This window comes from Eretmochelys imbricata, chromosome 6 (genome assembly GCF_965152235.1).
Source record: "Eretmochelys imbricata isolate rEreImb1 chromosome 6, rEreImb1.hap1, whole genome shotgun sequence".
Classification (NCBI taxonomy): domain Eukaryota; kingdom Metazoa; phylum Chordata; order Testudines; family Cheloniidae; genus Eretmochelys; species Eretmochelys imbricata.
Genome location: NC_135577.1, coordinates 27074386 through 27093400, shown reverse-complemented (window position 1 = coordinate 27093400; position 19015 = coordinate 27074386). Strand labels below are relative to the sequence as shown.

Here is a 19015-nt window from a genome sequence, read left to right as displayed (position 1 = left end):
CCCAGCACGCAACAGTATGCCAACAGGCCAGCACAAGGCAAGGACAGGTGGTCCGATACAAAGTTTATCCCTGGGGAATCCTCCCTGGCCTCTTGTGGGCTTCTTTACCATCCTAATACACCATCAGAATAGCATGTAGGGGCTGGAGTCCCTCTTGGAGTCTGCACCCAGAAAACCTTATAACAAAATTAAGATAAAAAGAGAAGGAAGCATCAGATTCATGGAGGCAATGATAAAGGGTGTTAATGATAAGATCACACAATGGCTTGTGTGAATGGTGCACATGTTGAGAGTTATATAGGTTACTGTTCAGTAGATTTTTTAAAACAGGTTTCGGCTTCCTTGAAGAAGCATATTTTGTTGGAGGGAATATGTATAAATAGATGGTTTGAACACTTTTTCTTTTGTTTCTGTTGTTTTGTAATTTGTACCCATCCTTATGTAAAAAACAATACCTTCTATAGTATATAACAAAAGGAAGCCTTATTGGAAGCAAAACAGTATGTGATTTAAAGTGCCATAAATAAATGTTAAGTCACTGGTACTTCCAAAGCACATTGCTATAGAATGAAGACAACACACATGAATACCCCTAGGAAATTAGATCATAATTATATATCAGAGTATGTCCACAGTTGAATGGTGGCTGGGAAAGCTTAGTACAATGGGGATATGTGGTTGCAGTCCTTAGTTTTAGTTTATAACAATGGTCTAGTAGACTTGTATGTACTATACTCTTCTGTTAAATATTTTAAGAGCTGAGGCTCTTCGGTTTATTTCCTCTGGCTGATCCTATTGACATCACTGATCTGTTTTAGACATTTAATGCCAATCCAATGACGAAAACCATGTATCATATTCAGTAAATACATCATCAGAGAAATCTTTGTCCATTATTGAACTCTGCATCACTGAATTATCAACAGATTATTCAACAGAAAGTAGAAATCCAGCTCAAGTGAAACCAGTGGAAAAGAGCATAAACTAAGGCAGGTCATGAAAATTAGGAAGGCTAAGAAAGTATTTGAAGAGCAAATAGCTAAAGACATAAAAATAGACAAGAAATAATTTAGGTAGTGCAGAAACAAGAAGTCTGTGACAAAATGGTTAAGCCTACTGGACTCCACAGGAGTCAAGACTGTGGTTGAAGAGGACAAGGGCATTGAAGAAGAAGAAGAACTAAATAATGCATCAGTCCTCACCACTGTGGATATTGGGGAGATACACAATGAATAATTAACCAGTAGGACTCATTGCCATAGGAAGCCAGTGAGGTCAGGAACTTAACAGGATTAAAAGACATAACTAGATATTTATATGGATAACATCCAACATTTGTTTATTTTGTTTTTTTTAAGGAATATAAAGCCTCATTCTTTCTGTACAAAAAAAGTCAACTACTAGGTGACGGAGGTTGGGCAGACACTTCCCTCTATTGGCTAGTTTTTCCATAATTGTCCATTACAGGGTCTTCTGCACCTTCTTCTGAAGTATTTTGTACGGGCCAGTGTCATGAAGAGTATGAAACTAAAACTTGTGACTTTGGGCATCACTTAGTCTCTCATTCTCAGTTCCCCATCTATGAAATGGGGATAATAGCACTTCCCTACCTCAAAAGGGGTGTGGTGAGGATAAATACACTGAAGATTTTGAGAAAAGAAAAGGAGTACTTGTGGCACCTTAGAGACTAACAAATTTATTTGAGCATAAGCTTTCGTGAGCTACAGCTCACTTCATTGGATGCATTCAGTGGAGAGAGCTGTAGCTCACGAAAGCTTATGCTCAAATAAATTTGTTAGTCTCTAAGGTGCCACAAGTACTCCTTTTCTTTTTGCGAATACAGACTAAACACGGCTGCCACTCTGAAACCTGAAGATTTTGAGGTGCTCAGGGACTATGGTGATGGCTACCCATGCATTGATCTGATCTGGTAATTCCTATGGCAGAACTGCCTCAGCAAGGTCTGCAGGATCAGTCCTAACATGTGGCTCTGTCAGACTCACTGTCCTAAAGTGCTTCCTCATGGCAAGACTCAGCATTGCAGACCCTCTGCTTCACTATCCCCTCCAGACTTCAGTGGTCTGGGCTGTGACATGGCCCTCCAGCCAGGTCACACAAAGAGAATCACATCCTCCAGAGTTTGATAGGTCAGCCCTGCCTGGGACACCCACCAGCTTCTGGCAGAGGCACCTGCCTCAATTTTTGCTTCTTTTCATCCGTAAGAGAGGCATAGTCCTTCAGTGTCCAATACGAAGCCTGCCCTGGGCATAAATTTATTCACATACACCAGTGCGGTAATACCCTAAAATCTTGTAAGTCAAACCATTCTCCAATTTCTGTAATAAACATACAAAGTGGGATTTTCCCATTCCTCTCTCCAGGGAGATTGCCCTCACAGCACCCACTCAAGAGTCAAAACCAGCAGCACTTTGTTCCCATTTCCATTTGCCCCCGATCAAGGGCCCCACTCTCCAGCCATCCCTATCGGACAGTGACCAATTTCTTCCTACCTTTCATTCACTTCTTCACGCAGAGGGCCCCCCACTCCTGCAATGTTTTACTCCTGCAGACCTGCCTGCAAGTCCTATCCCTGCTCAGGGGCACCCACAACAGCTTTCTTGCTTCTGGGTTCAGCTCTTCTGACCAAGCCAATTTTCTTCGGATTCTCTCCAACACTCCTGTTGCAGCTCCCATAGGAGCTCAGCTTTCTCTACTAGATCTCCTGAAGCTCTCTCCCAAGAAGCTCCTGCCAGCTCTTCCTGGCTGTTCCCTGCCTCAGAGTCTGAGGCAGCTCTCACCACACCACCTCCTGCGTCTGACTCTTCTCAGGCTCTGACTCTCCAGGTCTCCTTCCCTCTAGGGCCAGGTGCCCTCTCAAGCCTAAATTGACCAGCCACAGGCACATTAACCTTTTCCTTCTAAGGGTACGTCTACACTGGAATAAAAGACCCATGGCCTGGCTGCAGCTGGCCCAGGTCAGCGGGGTTGGACTCATGATGATTGGGCTGCAGGGCTAAAAATAAAATAAAATAAATAAAATCGCTGTGTAGACATTCAGGCTCAAGCTGGAGCCTGGGCTCTGGGGCCCTCTCCTCTCACAGGGTCCTAGAGCTCGGGCACCAGTCTGATCCTGAACATTTATACTGCAGTTTTACGGCCCTGCTGCCCGAGCCCGACTCAGGTGACCCAGGCCAACCATGGGTATTTAATCGCTGTGTAGACATAACCCTTAAAGGGCCAATGTTACTGTTACTCTGTGACACAGGGTGTCTAAACTCAAGGGAACAAAATCTCTTCTGCCCTCCCCAGTCGCAATTCTCTGCAGTCTCTTTCCCCCTCTGCCAGCCTCTGCAGATTTCTTCCTTCCTCTTTTACAGAGCACAACTTCACAGGGCTTTCTCACTGGACGCCTGGTTCCTCTCAAGCTGCTGACCCTCAAGGCCTCTCTCCTGGAGTCTCTCTTCTCCCAGGCCTGCTTCTGAAGTCTCCTTCTCCCCAGCTGCCTTCTCCCTTCAAGGAGAGACCCAGGGTACAAACTCCTTCCTACAGACCCCTCTGTGGTTCCTTTCCCAGAAAGCACAAACTCACAACTACCTCTCTCCGGGGTCACCTCTTTCTTGCCCTATATTTACAGGAAACATCCAGTCTGGTTCTCCCCAGCTAGGTCTAGTCCTTAATGACCTGTCTCCCCTGCAAGTGACACAGATTGGGCTAATTGAGTTGTCAAGCTCCCCTTAAACTCTGTCACTGCCGGTGTGGGGTTTGTACACCCCAGCACAGGCTTCCTGTCCACAAAAGGTTTTACATCCTACACCACCTTTACCTGATATGCCAAGTCTTGCTCTTCTTGGAGACAAACTTCTTCTTTTTTTTAATATTAAGGTCTATCAGTAAAGTATTTCACTGTTATAGTGAAGGATTTTTCCCATCTGTTCCAATTATATACAGAACATCTCTGACCCATCCTCTACAGTAAAACTGTAATTTGATCAACACCAATCTTGCTAATGACCAGGTATATGAACCATTTCCACTAATGGGAGGACAGAGGGGAGAGAGAGGGAAATCACATAAAAATGATGTTGAGGAAGAACAAGTCAGCATCTCTTCATGTTCTGATGCCTCCAATGCATTGGAAATCACTTTACGGTGGTTTGAAGGACAAGAAGAAAGAAATGAAGTGTACCACACTGCAACTTATGCTCTGTATTTGCTGTGATTTTGAGAGGTATCATTTTACCAATTAGTTTGTAAAGATAGGGGTTATACTGTACTGCTATCTTGTTACTCAGTGCCCTTTTGTTCATTACAGTTTGTTAAAGTTCCATGTGCCATCCATCCTGGAGTTATATTTGATATTATGATCAACAAATGGAACCTACCTGCTCCCAACTTGGTTGTCTCTTTAGTTGGAGAAGAAGAAAACTTCCAAATGAAACCTTGGTTACGGGACACCTTAAGAAAAGGACTTGTAAAGGCTGCAGAAAGCACTGGTTGGTTCAACTTCTAAAATTGGGAACGTAATTTCTTCTACCTCCGCCCTAAAGAGTCCCCATCCAGCATTTGCCAATCTTTCATCATTAATTTCAGTGGAACAGCTCATATGCATAACAATTAAACACATGCTTAAGGGCTTTGCTGGATGGTGGCCTACACCTGTATTAAGATATTTATTAATGATACAAGTTACTGCAGTATGACTATCTCAATTATTTACTACTTCATCCAAATTACTTCAGACAGTGGTTCTTGCAACTGATAAACATCTGAAGTGCAGTTGTGCTCTAAAAGGTGATGGGGAAAAAAGTGTCACAGTGGGATCCATATCAGTTTTCTCTCTCCAGCTCCCTAGTAGTGGTAGGATTTTCAAAAGCACTCAGCATTGGCCTAACTACACTTCCATTGAAGTCAGTCTTGGCTGCAGTGGGAACAGAGTTGAGACAAGAGAGCACTTCTGAAAAATACCACCTGAATCTCTTCACCTTATAATTAAAAGTGTGTGTTTGTGTCTCAACTGGCAGCCTGTCAAACTCAACCTGGAATCTGAAAGTCAAACTGACCTATTGTGGGTATCACATCCTCACCATTCAAAGAATTTTTTATTGGAACTGATTGACAATTTTGTTAAGTGATGCAGAAACCAGAAGAGAATCTGGCTCACTTTACCTGGTGTTCACTGCAGGGCTAACAGGAATGAAAAGAATTTGAAACATTGACACAATAATTGGCAAACAGGACTCTGAATACACATCTGTCAGTTAAGAGGCCATTTTTTCTTGGCCCCTATGAGCATAACTGCATTTTGAAGTTTATGAAGTGCTTAAAGCATACTTTAGTGCTCAATATAGTATATACTCGGTTCATAGTGCTTTGCTGGTTCAAAGGGGGAAAAAAAGTCACAGTGCCGTTTTGCTTTTCATTACTAAAAAAAGCCAAGTACTAAGGTAGTATCAAAAGTACCATAAACAGAAATAGTTATTGAGATCATTGCAGCTTCTATTTATGCTTAGTGTAAACTTCCTATGCTGCAAGTCATCTCAGTACCTACAAGTGGACACTGCTAAGGCTTATTTTTATTTTACTTTCTTTTTTGTCTACTGACACAGTTTGGGGAATATGCTAAATCATTTAGTGAGGGGGACCTCAAGTGGTTTAGTTGTCACTACAGCATCCAGGTCTGGTAATCACCGTGGCTTGCCCTAGGCACATGAAGAATGAACAGAGCCCGGCTCTTTTGCAGAGTCCGCTCTCCAGTACGCCAGAGAGCAAGGCAAAAAGAGTGTCAGATACTTTCCCATAGAGCTGCAACCCAGCAAACTCATCTAACAGCCATTTCCAACATCACACAATCAGTCCTCCCAATTTAGTTCTTCATCCCAACTGCAAGATGTCACCTCCCCAGTTCCCACCCTCCACTCCTTGCCCCAAGAACTAGTACTGCCTCAGATATGCAGACTGTCATATCTGTACTTCCAGTAATATCATTCCGCCACTAGATGATTCTCTGTGCTCCATTGAACATCCCAGATGGGAGTATGGTCCCTGCTAAACCAAGATGACAAAGCTGGAACATGTTTGTTTGTACCTATCGTTTGTCATTGCTTTCTTTAATAAAAGTGTCCTGTTTAGTACAGACTGTGATTCTATATGTAATGACACAAATTATCGATATCCACTAGAGGCCTCAAAGATCTGACTTCTCAGAGGCCCGAAAAATATCTAGAGCCAGCCTGGACAGACACATAGTTAGAGGTACTTATATACCAAATGGTAAAGCAACTAACTCCATAATGTTCTTATTGAATTAATTTCAGGTGCCTGGATCTTTACCAGCGCTCTGCGTGTTGGAATAACGAGGCATATAGGGCAAGCAGTCCAAAATCACATGCTGGCTAGTACTTCAGCCAGAGTAAGAGTGATTGCAATAGGAATAACTTCACTGGGAAAAATTCAGCACAGAGAGATTCTGGACAATGTGAAGGTATTTTTCTCATAACACTTACAGTATGGGGTCATTTAAATATGAACTGCCTCTCCAAAAATAATTACTAATAATAGGCAGCAAAACAATTGAGCTGCCCTAGATGACAAACCCAAGGAGCAAAATGAGAATGAACAGGAAAGATCTGAAATTATATTACGATTATAATGATTTTGCACCATGTGCAGGCAATCCATAGATATCTCCCCCTGCTTAACAAGCAATGCTGCAAATATCCAACAGGTGTCGGTATTATACATTTGATTAGTACAGAGTCCAGGAGAAAAATGCTGACTTAAGAAGAACTTGGAGGAAGAACTTTTTTATATATTAATAGGATACCACTAATACTTTTTGCTTATGTCACCTTTTATCTGAAGATCTCAAAAAAAAATTTTTCCCCTTATGAAGTTTGTTAAACAAACAGTTCTATATGATAGGGAACCTGAGCCAGGCAGGTTTAAAGCTGAAGTTGTCATTAAGTGGTCGTTGAATTTCAATGCTGTGATTTTTGGTGCCACGCTTAATATACTTTGGATCTGAATTTCAGAAGTACTGAGCAACCCTTGTTTTATCGGCAGTCAGTGGGAGCTCTGGGTGCAAAGCTCTTCCACAATTAGGTCCAAATGGTCCCAATTTGAGCATATAAAGTCAGTGACCTCTTTTGAAAATGTTGGCCCAAATTACTTGCCCAAGATCATAAGTGACCCAAAAGCAGAGTCCAGAATTTAATCAGGGTTCCAATTCTGCTGTTCTGACCACACAACTGCCGTATCTATTATAGTCTGAGTGTAACAACAACAAGGTAGATGTGTTTATGATAATGAGCAAAAATCTAGATCTATACGGTAATGTTTCTGTGTATACACAGAAGAAGACAGCACAAGAGAGCCAGTTGCAGATCCTTGATCCTGGGGCTAATTCTTCGTGTTTTTATTTATCAGTTAGTGTCACAGATGTGCTCAGTGCCTCATCCTTGGCCCCAGAGAACAAGAAGGATCTGGGCTCTTCAGGAATACACCTCAACAGTTCCTTGTGACCCCTGGCCAAACTGTGTCATTAGAGGGCTTGGTGTTGCAGAGGGCCCCTAGGCCTAGGATTTGGCCCTTGGCTACTGAAATGTGCTCCTAACCCTCAGGCCCCAGTCATTAAATTATTTATATGGTACCAGTGCTGTGCACAGAACTGTCCAGACACATAACATGACATCTCTACCCAGAGGATCTTACAGTCTAAACATACAAAACAAAAAGACAGCAGGAGGGAAGGGAAAAGGAAAACAACACACAAGCAAAACAACTGAGCAGACAAATTGGCTGTATCTTGCTAGAGCCCAGTGTTAAGTGTCAGTGGGGAGGAAGGGGAATGGGAAGAGGCGTGTTTGTTTATTTATTGAAAACCATCCTACTGCAATGTGAGCTAAATGAAAGGATCATGATGAGAGAAGACAAGAGAGGTGGGCAATCCTAGTTTGAGTTGCCACTGACAATACACCCAAATAATAAACAGATGGACACCAGGAAGAAGGGATTTATTGCCGGAATGGGGCAAATTATATGTGTGTATATAAAGCCTTTGTGCCTAGACAGTGGTTCTCAACCTTTTCTGGGCAGTGACTCCATGTTGCAACAAAAAAAAGTTTCAGGATATCCCACCCATCTGGTCATGGGAGAGGGGAAGAGGGAGAAAGAGGAAGGGTTACGCCCTCCCCAAACACACACACACACTTTTTGTGACCCATTCCCCAGAGAGTGCAACTCCTAAGTTCAGAACTGATCGATTAGACCATGCATAGTCTTGCCAACAAAGTAATGCTGCATAGTTTGAATTAGTATGTACACATAGTGCACTAAATTAATTGCTGGTGTAAAGACAGACCTAATGCAATGGAAGTCCATGTAAATGGGGGTATTTCAATTAGCAGAGACTTTGGTCCTTGGAACCCTTCAGGCTCTATTCCCCAGTCATCAGGGTTTGTAGCCCTTGTCATTTGTCTAAGATCAGAAAAAACATATTTCCAGGAGTTCTGAACTGATGCCCCCATCACAAACAAGATGTTTGGTGTCAATATATTTTGCAGAATCCAAAAGGGAGACTCAGAAGACTTCATTTTTCTACTGGAGCCCAACCTGGCACCTTTCACACAGATGCCATTCTCTTTCTCCCAACTTATAAAAGAGACTTTATTGGAAGTGTCTGAATATTTATTTTCTTCTATGACATAGCGCAAAACCACTAAAATCAGATAAAAATATAAAATCTATTTTATAAAGATTAACCTCTCTCTTTTCTAGAATGAAAATCTTGTATGCTACAAGTCAGATGATAACGGCCAAGGGCCACTGTACTCCCTTGACAACAATCACTCCCATTTTATTTTGGTGGATCAGATAAATCCAGATGAGCCAGATGGAACTACTAAACTACGGCTCACCTTGGAGAAACACATTTCAGAACAGCGCACTGGGTATGGAGGTAGGTAGATGCAAAAGAAATTAATTAAGTTGTTAGCCAATATGTATATGTTATACAAATTGCACACCATATCAATATGCATTAAATATTAGCAAAGTTTTATATTTGAATGATATTATGCTCATGTTTGTTCATTCATGCTAAGTATCCCATAACTCTTTGTAAAGCTAAGTCAGCTTTGGTATTAGCAAATGCAAAATCTGTCAGAATCAAAATACATTCAATCTATGTCCTACTATAGGTATCTTCATGGAAACTGGTTTGGAATATAGTATCCAAAACAGAGATAAGATAAAAAAAGTACAGAACAAAAACAAGTTGAGCAACTGTTACAAACTGGTGGGTTGGATTTTAGTGACGTGCAAAGAATTTTGTAATTCTTAAAAACATATTATAGATACTAGCTGAAATGCATATCTTTGATGCACACCTTCTGTGTAAGTGACCATGCTGGGAGGTAAGGATTGGTTCTTGGAAGGAGGGTACTTATGTCTCCTCTTCATATTGTACTGCTTTGACTTTAGACAATACATCTGCTTAAGTTCGGTTATTTGGTCTCTTGAACTTTTTTAGGAACAAACCACAAGTGTAGTCAAACAACTGGCTACACCTTTTAGTCAATCAAGTTATCACAATATTCATACTCTAGTAACACCTAGAACCTCCAGCTGAAATCAGGGACCATTGTGCCAAGCACTATACATACATACATATAGTAAGAGACGGTAAACTCCTAGGGGCAGGGACTGTCTAAACAGACAAGACATAAAGGAAGTATTATTATCCACTTTTAATTGTTGGGAAATTGAGGTCAAAAAGGGATTAAGTGACTTACTCAAGGTGACACACAGAGCTGGGAACTGAACTCCCACATCCCAATCTAGCTCCTTAAGCACAAGGCTATCCTTCAATGCTCAAAGCTGACATGCAAGAAGCTTTAAAGAACTGAAAATAAATGTAGATTAAGTGCCCCCAAATAACAGCTATCAGAGAGGGGCATTCAGCATACTGTACTATCATTTTAGATCCCCCCAAATTCATGGATTGCTGGCTCTCACTCCAGGAGACATGACCTCCATCATGGAACGAGGGGCTCGCTGAAATGCTCAGTCATGTCCATTTACTTGAGGGAGAAATTCAACCCTGTAAAGACAGTGCAAGGTCCATGCACCACTTAAAACTACTTAAGCCCTGTTTAAAATGGGACTTAAGTGTTACATAAGGCCCCATACCAATCATCCGCACAGGGGGAATTCCATCCATAGTGGAAAGTGTTTTCACTTCTTCTTGCTTCTATATCTGCAGAGCTAACGTAGCTAGCAGAAAGTGAGCTAGATAATCTCTCTTCTCACTCATCAGAATTGTTAACTAAACTCCAAATTCTGCCCTCAATGCGGCTGCATTGACTAACAGAGAATAGGAGTACTTGTGGCACCTTAGAGACTAACAAATTTATTTGAGCATAAGTTTAAGCTTATACTCAAACAAGTTTGTTAGTCTCTAAGGTGCCACAAGTACTCCCGTTCTTTTTGCGGATACAGACTAACACAGCTGCTACTCTGAAACCTAACAGGGAATGAGAATGAGCCTAAAGAATGTTTGTTAAGGGTGATGATATTCATATAGGAAAGAACCCAGTTTGACTCAAATCTCAGGCTGAGTTTGCAGGGCTGGCATTTAGAAATAACCTCTTTTTACTTGTAAACTAAGCAAGAGTCACTTTGCAGACTAGAATTTTATTTTAAAGACAAATAGCAAAGACATGTCACACAGTACAAGACAAAGTCACAACTGACCCCACTATATGTCATCTTCATGCTCCAGCTGAGTTCTGGGTTAGTTCTGTCACCACCTGCACCGGTTATTCTGGGATATCTCATGGAGAGGGAATTGGTGATCTATACATTATTTCAGGCAACCTAATAATAAAAAAAGATAAATAAATAAAAGACGTTTAAAAATCACTTGATCCAAATACTCCTCTTCCCCTTGCTATTTATTGGTGCATTCATCACTTGACTCTACAGAGGGTTTTTTTGTTTTTTTGGGTTTTTTTGGTGGGAGCCACTATTTTTAGACATACTTGCAGGCCCATTTGAAATGCACTTGGTAGATTTTACAGTATGAACTGTAGTTGTGCTATCTCTAGAAATAAATGCAGCAGCTGTTGGGGAACTGTGAAGGATGACTATTTCAGCTTCTTTGCATGCTGCTGTGAAAATGGTTAAAAATTCATGTCTGCAGACTTTTAAATGGTCAAAGTTATTGCATCATGTAAAGTTGCATCACACTGTAGGCTGATGTGAAGCAACCTAACAGAACATTAAGAAAGAAATGTATGGTTAATTCTGGCTCAGATCTGAGTCATCTGTCCTTAACAGAATTACATAGTCCTCTCATTCATATCACTTTTCCATTTATTTTCCCTTTTCCTGCATTCTGTCTTCACATTTTTCTGCATAGTTTAGTCCCAGATCCGGCAAACATGTACTGACATGATTAACTTGATGCACATGACTTATCCCATGTGATGGCTCCACATCAGGAGAAATGGTCAAAATTACAATTTTTCAATGAAAAAAAACATTTTTCTCAAAAGTTCAGCATTTTTTAACAATACCACTCATCAAAACTTCCCACTATAAAAAGTTTTAGTTGAAAGTTTGAAGTACATTTTTTAAAAATTAAAACCAAAAAACAGCTTTATGCATCTATAATGGTAACCGTGTGCATAGATGCAGTGAGGAGTCTGGCTACAGAGAGATCCCTTCAGGATTGGGGGCCCAACATCTGCTCAGAGGCTATGGATCAGAAAGTTAAACAGGATCACCCTAATTCCATATGAAGCATTCATGATCCTATTGGAAACAGAGGAACAGCCACCACCATCTTGTTTTTCTAGCATCTAGGACACTGACAGCTTTTTAAGTCAGGACAAGTGGACAATAGTTAGAATCCATTTGCTGTGTATGTTCTAATTGTATTCAACCTAGCATTCCAAATACTGGTTCTCCCAGGGCCTCGCCATCCATCCTAGGTACTTAGATGGCACGCATCACGGTAGTATGGGTGCCACCTCAGAGTCATTAACACCTCACAGTCATTAATGCATTTATCCTCACAACATGCCTGTGAGGTGGGCAGGGCTATTATTCCTGTTTTACAGACAGGTGCACAAAGACACTAACTGATTGTCCAAGGTCACACAGGAAGTCTGTGGCACAGCAAGGAATTGAACCCTTGTCCCAAGCCCGTGGCTAACACGCTAACCACTGGACGATAGTGCTTTTCACAGCCTTTGCTGTCAACCATCCTATTGCCTGTGTTCTCAGGGTCCATTGCTCTTGTTTCAGCCCATGGACAATATGATGGCACAATGCTTTCCAGAAGATGGCAGCAACACATCATCATCTTTATGAATGTTAGGAATGTAAACATTTTCTCATCTATTTCACAGGAACAGGTAGCATTGAAATCCCTGTGCTTTGTTTACTGGTAAATGGAGGACCAAAAACACTTGAGGTAAGAAGCTACTTGTGATATTTAAAAATTCATTCTAAAAATACCCCAAGGAGGTAAACAAATCCATGTTTTGTAACTGTCAAATATTAAATAAAATACTTAGCAGAACGTTTTGCTGGGTGCCAACTACAAATCCAAGTAGTAAGATATTATACAATTTGTATAACAGTTAATGTTTTAGTACAAAAAAATTAAAAATTCAACTTATATTCATTAGCTTCACCAGTACATCCTTTGCTGCAAGAAATAGTGCAGTTTGAACAAATTCAACAGAAATATTGCTTAGTTTTAAAAGTATCCTCAGATCACTTAAGTTTCCTATCTGACTACACATCTAGTTAACACCGTAGGAAGTGAGTAGTGGAAATCTGAAAAAAAATCTGGTGAATTAGAAATACTAGCCATTACTTACAAAGCAAGTAAAAACAGATTATTCAGGCATAGGTGCTGGAACTAGAGGTGCTCCCACACCCGTGGGCTTGAAGTGGTTTCCATCATATACAGGGTCTACAGTTTGGTTCAATAGCTCTCAGCATCCCCACTGTACAAATTGTTCCAGCACCCCTGTAGCCAGGCAGCTTTTCCTGGCAATGATCAGACATTGCATATTCAATGCTGCCTCTCAGAACTCAGGGAAACACAATGGCAGATTTGCAGTGCTATGAGACCAGTATGTGCTGGTCTCATAGCATCATATTTCCACCAGATCTTCTCTTTATGGAACAGTGGGCTCAGTGCGGTACACTGCCAACTCTGTCTTAGCAGCGTTTGTAAATTGACCAGAAGATTCAGCTTTGATCTTTTCCCCAACAGCTCCACACATTATGTTTGGAAACAGACTTTCTAGCTGGGTGACATGGTTTTTCTTCAATTTCCATTTTATCTTCACTGACTTCCTGCATAACAGACCATAGAATTTCACCCAGTAATTCCTACATTGAGCCCAACAGATTGTTTGAACTAGAGCATCTCACTTTAATAAGACAGCTAGCCTTGATTTAAAGATTCCAAGTGATGGAGGATCTACCAGATACTTTGTAAATCTGTTGCAGTGGTGAATGACCCTCACTTTTTTTTTTTTTTTGAAAGCAAAAAGCCAGCCAGTTAGCTATAAAATCCCCGTTAGTAGTTGTTCTCTACTTGCTTAACCTGTAAAGTGTTAAAAAATCTCTCTGGATAGGTAAAAGGAAGGGAGTGGGCACCTAACCAAAAGGGACAATGGGAAGGGTAGAACCTTTTAAAATTGGGGGGGAAAACTTCCCCTTTGTTTGTCTGTGTTGTTCTCCTGGAGGAGAGACAGGGCTGGAACTATGCTGTAAGAAGCTTTGGGCCAGGTATGAAAAATCATTAGATCATACCTAGGAACTTCTCATTTAAAACCCCAGAAATGTAAGTAGATCAGGAAATGTCTAGGAAGACGCGATTAGGTTTATTTCTTTATGACTTGTGGGATTCCTCTGTGGTAACCTCAGGTGCTTTTGTTTTGCTTGTAACCTTTAAGCTGGACCTCAGAAAAGCTATTCTTGATTCTTAATTTTTGTATTTGCTCTTTTTAAATCTAGCAATAGCCTGAGTTGTCAGATTTTTTTTCTTTTTTTTTTTTAATAAAAATTTACCTTTTTTAAGGACAGGATTGGAGTTCTGTGTCCTAAGAGGTTTGTGCACATGTTGTTTAATTAGCTGGTAGCAACAGCTGATTTCCTTTGTTTTTCTTTCTCAGCTCTTCCCAGTGGGTGGGGGAAGAAAGGGTTTGAGGGTACCCCATAGGAAGGAATTCTGAGGGGAACATTCCTGGGTCCTCAAAGGGGTTTTTGCACTTGGATGGGTAGATGCTGCCACCACCGAAGGTCAGAGAAAAGCTGTAAGATTGGAAGTTTAATATAAGCCTGGAGTGGCCAGTATTAATTTTTAAAAATCCTTGTGAGACCCCAACTTCTGCACTCAAAGTGCCGAAGTGGGGAATCAGCCTTGGCGGTGTGTCTTTGCCTTGTTTCCTATTTGAACTTTTCTTGTTTCAATTTCCAGCCACAGGATTTTGTTAAGCCCTTATCTGCTACATTAAAGTACCCTCAAGTATCCAAGATCTTCACTCCATATACACTGATCAAGTCAACTCTTAACCTTCTCTTTTATAAGCTTAATATGGCAGCAATTCCTGCATGGTTGCTGTTGCTGTTGAAAGCCTTGCAGTGCAAACCTATTGATCTTCTTTTGAAATCTTTAGAGAACAAGACTGAGAGACCAAGAAAAGACTGGATGGTGTTGCTCTGGGCTCACCTATGTGCTGGGAATGAATAGCCGATTGTTGTTTTTAACATCACTATCACTTGTAGACAATCATGTATGTCAGAGATTCTCATGTGTTTTTTTTTAAGTGCAGGAGGAGAGCTGGCACTGAGGTCTGAACATCTAATGAGATTGTCACATACCCCACAATATAAAACGGCTGGTAATGAATTACCATTATTTCAGCTAGGATAATATGGTTATAAACCTCTAAAGGATACAACTTCCATGGCCTCCCCTGCACCTCATTGTGATTACATGGCTCTTCCCATCTACTGATATTGTGAAACTCAGCATAAAGGCCACTCTTGGTGGATGTTTTCAGCAGTCTTCTTAAAAACTTCCAGTTGCCAGGTTTCATAGCTGATGCTGAGTAGCCAGATGTAGTGTTCCCTCAAGAAATTTCTGCTTTACAGAACTTGCAGTCAACCTCAGCAGGATTACTGTGCCTCACTGAGGAGTTCCCATGGAATGCTTCTCTTTTTCTTGCGAATTCTGGCCCCAAGATTAAAAAATGGGGATTTTACATCAAGCTACCAGAGAGTGAATGTTTTTAAACCTTGGTTACCCAAATCAGGATGCTTAGCTAGCTGGGAAGAGAATGGTGGAACAGGGTATAGTTAAGTGGCTATGTTTGTCTTTCCATAATTGCATTCTAAAATGTATTTTTAAAACCACAGAGAATTTGCAGGGGCTTGGAAAACTCTGCTCCCTGGCTTATCTTAGCAGGATCTGGGGGTACAGCTGACATCTTAGCTGCAGTAGTGAATGAGCCACAGCTTATTGTGCCACAAGTTGTTGAAAAGCAACTTAAAGAGAAATTCCCTACGGAAAACTTTTTATGGAAGGACATTCTCCAGTGGACAGCAACAGTAAGTGAACTGGTTTAATATATTAAATGTATCACGCTCACAAACTCTGATATTTGTACTTCAGGTAGTTCATCTGGTACCCACTGCCCATATTCAGAATGGCTGGGAGGCTGCTCAGAAATATGCTAGAGAGATACAAATGCTCTGAGATTAATGGCACACAAAAAGGTATCTGAGATCAGAATCAGGCATTCAATTGAGAGCATACTTATTTTGGCTTAGTAATTCAGTTGAACACTTAGGGCTCTATCCTCCACTAAATAGTTTCTGCAAGTAACAGCCACTGCATGGGACCCCCACCGTCCTTCTGGAGGACGAGACACATGATTCAAGCTCTGCAGCTGCAGACGTTCTGCAGCTGTGGAAGACGAGACCCAATTCATGACCTGCAGCTGCCGAGTGGAAGCCTAGATTCTGGATGTGTGTGAATGGACCATTGCTTCTCACCACTCCTTTTTACTCCCACCATCCCCATTCTTTTCCAACAGCAACAATGACAGTTACTCTTAAAAATAAATTAAAAAAAAAGACTAAAACCCACAAGGCATATAAATTCATAGATCAGAGGGACAATTTCACTGTTCTGCTTGCAGGGACAGTGAGCTTTACAATCAAGATGTGGGGGATAGTATGTACTTCAATGTTCTTTCCCAAATAAACTAGTAAGTGTATAATTCAGCTGAATCTGATCTTCAGATCACCTCCTCTACTGTAATCCACAGTTTTAAAGTTCTACATGTCTGTCCTGTCAGGCAGAAGCTTGCTAGGGCATCATCACCATAGGATGCATGCAGTAGCATAATGTCTTCAAGTCTTGGTAGCAGCACTGTAGGAAACTCGAGAGGCAAAGAAGCTCAGGGGAGGAGGAAAAGAAAGCATTTTGTTGACCCGCTGACTGCATATCAACATGTGATAGCTTTTCCACAGAGCAATTTTAGAGATTGTGGCCTTAAAGAAAGGAAAGAGCTAATGGGAGGAAAGATGGCAAGTCATGGATTGGAATGGTTAAAACCCACTGAACTATATGTACGAGCTACAGAACTGCTGTCATCAGTCAAGAATGGGAGAGAAGAAGGGTCTTGTACTTACTGCACTGGGACTCAGAGTTGGGAACAGAACCAGCTTTCCTGTTCCAGACTTGCTGTAGGACCTTTTCGGCAAGACACTTGTTCTCTCTGTGCCTCCGTTCCCCCATCTGTAAAATTGGGATAAAAATTTCTCCCTTCCTTCCACACAATCTGCCTTTTCTATTTAAGATGTGAGCTCTTTGGGGCAAAGAGTGTATGCATGTATGTATGTCAACTCAGCTGGGGCCTCTAGGCCTAACTATAATAACAGTAATGATAGGATGAAGAATAAAACCATTTGTTTCAACCCCATAGATTCAGAACATTGTTTCCCAGCAGCATCTTTTAACAGTGCACAGTTTTGAGCAAGAAGGTTCAGATGAATTAGACACAGTCATTTTGAAAGCTTTGGTCAAAGGTAAGAATCTCTTTTGGCTGGTCTTTATAGTTACTAGATCTGTTAACTCTATATTTGAGATTTGCTCACATTTTGTTTTCTAACCTGAGATTATCTGCATGATAATTTTCAGTGTTCATCCCTGAGAGCTAATTGTGCCTGTGTTATTCCTCCACCAAGTGCACTTTGTATGTACTAAGAGGTCAGGAGACTACAATGTTAAGACTAGAGTGAGAGGAAGCATTTTCAGAATATATTTTAAATTTGAAATGACAAAATTTGGCCAGAAAGTGAATTATGAAAAAGTCAAGCTTCCAATGTGATACAGTAAAATCCCTAAGTGTCTGATCCAAAACCCACTGAAATATATACAAAGGCTCTCATTTACTTCAGTAGGCTTTAGGTCAGACCTTCAATGCTAATAATAGCATGATAAAGAAAGTCTCCCAATCAACAAAAAAAAATGATTAAAAAAACTTATATTTCAGTTTTTTCAAAATACTCTAATGGAAGAAATAGACAAGCCAATTCTCTCACTCATAAAACAATCTGTTCAGATGAGTTTGTTTCAGATGATGGGGGTTATTTTTGTAGCTACATATTTTAAATGGAAGGATTTTTCATTTAAATTTAGATGGACAAGGAGTTACAGTTTGAGGGAGGTTAAATTGTATAAGAAGTTAAGGGAAAGAGGGTGAAGTTACCATAAGCCTTAAATAAGGGGCAGTTCATAGTGGCACTGCTCCAGGAACAGGCCAGAGACCAACCTGTGCCTCAGGCTCACAACTGGGTCTCCAGTGGAAAAGTACAGTAGTCTGCACCCCTTTCCCCCTCCCCCATTTCCATGGCACAGTTTACCAGCTCCCCCTCCTTACCTGCTTAGAAACACTCACGGGCACATGACAGGCAACTGAGTCAAGGAGGCTCTACCCACTCTCAGCCTACCTGGAGGGGAAGGGACAGCTCAATGGAAGCTGCTTTCCCTCCCATGGGGCAAGCCATGATGTGGGTAGTCTAAGTCTACACAAGGGAGCAGGGCGTTTGACATACCCATGCCTCTTTGCATGAGTGCTTAAAAGCAAGCCACAATCTCATTCTAAATTAACTATGCAGTTTAGTCTGAGCAAAATCTTCCTACAAACTCTGTGCAATCAGGATGCTCTGCACGATGGCTGAATGGCACGAACATCCAAAAAGCTGGGATGTGGTTTTTACACCGATGTTCAAATTGAGGAAAAAACCACAAACCAAAAATTCACTTATAAACATGCTATTGCCTCCATTCAGAGCCAAAAACACTCTTCCAATAAGGAAACAGTTACACAAAATTAATGTGATAATCCAGTGGCACAAATAGCAGCTTTCATCAAAGAAAAGCCTGATCAATTTTCACATGCAGGACTTGGGTTCCGTATTTACAAAAATCTCATTTCCACTAACTCAGACCAATAGTGAAATGGCAACAATGGCCAGGGAAATAGAGAACTAATATCAAGTGTATCTTATTCTTGAAGACAGGAGCAAGCAAAGTGGGCAGCTTGATCAGGGCAGTGTTCCTGTTTGATGTACAGTCTTCAGCTTGCTTGTAGATGATGCAACAGGGACAATTGGGTATAGGTTTTATCAGATCACACTAGATGTGGTGGAATTTTTTTATGTAATGCTCGCTATCATATTGTGTAGTATATTAACTGATCCATGGTTGCTGTTCACGCCTCTTAGAAATAATAGGCTACGGAGGAACTGAAATGTGTTGGCGATTGTATATTCTGATTAAAGACATTTTAAGAAGCCACACATCAAACTCAGCTTCCATAGTGAAGCTTCCAGTTTTACAACAAGAAGCCTGCACTCTCTCTTCTGAAAGAGTTCTATAGCAGCATTGCCATCCATTGCAGTTTGTGTTGGATCATCC

General features: G+C 41.0%; 1 protein-coding gene across 1 annotated transcript in view; it reads left to right on the top strand.

Annotated features, from left to right (window-relative positions):
• Positions 1 to 19015, top strand: part of TRPM5 (transient receptor potential cation channel subfamily M member 5) — a 54933-nt gene that overhangs the window by 3110 nt on the left and 32808 nt on the right. The window contains exons 2-7 of the mRNA XM_077819948.1: positions 4313 to 4493; positions 6315 to 6481; positions 8776 to 8956; positions 12414 to 12478; positions 15445 to 15636; positions 17019 to 17121. Of these exons, the coding sequence (XP_077676074.1) occupies positions 4313 to 4493; positions 6315 to 6481; positions 8776 to 8956; positions 12414 to 12478; positions 15445 to 15636; positions 17019 to 17121 (889 nt within the window). The remainder of the gene's footprint in view (positions 1 to 4312; positions 4494 to 6314; positions 6482 to 8775; positions 8957 to 12413; positions 12479 to 15444; positions 15637 to 17018; positions 17122 to 19015) is intronic.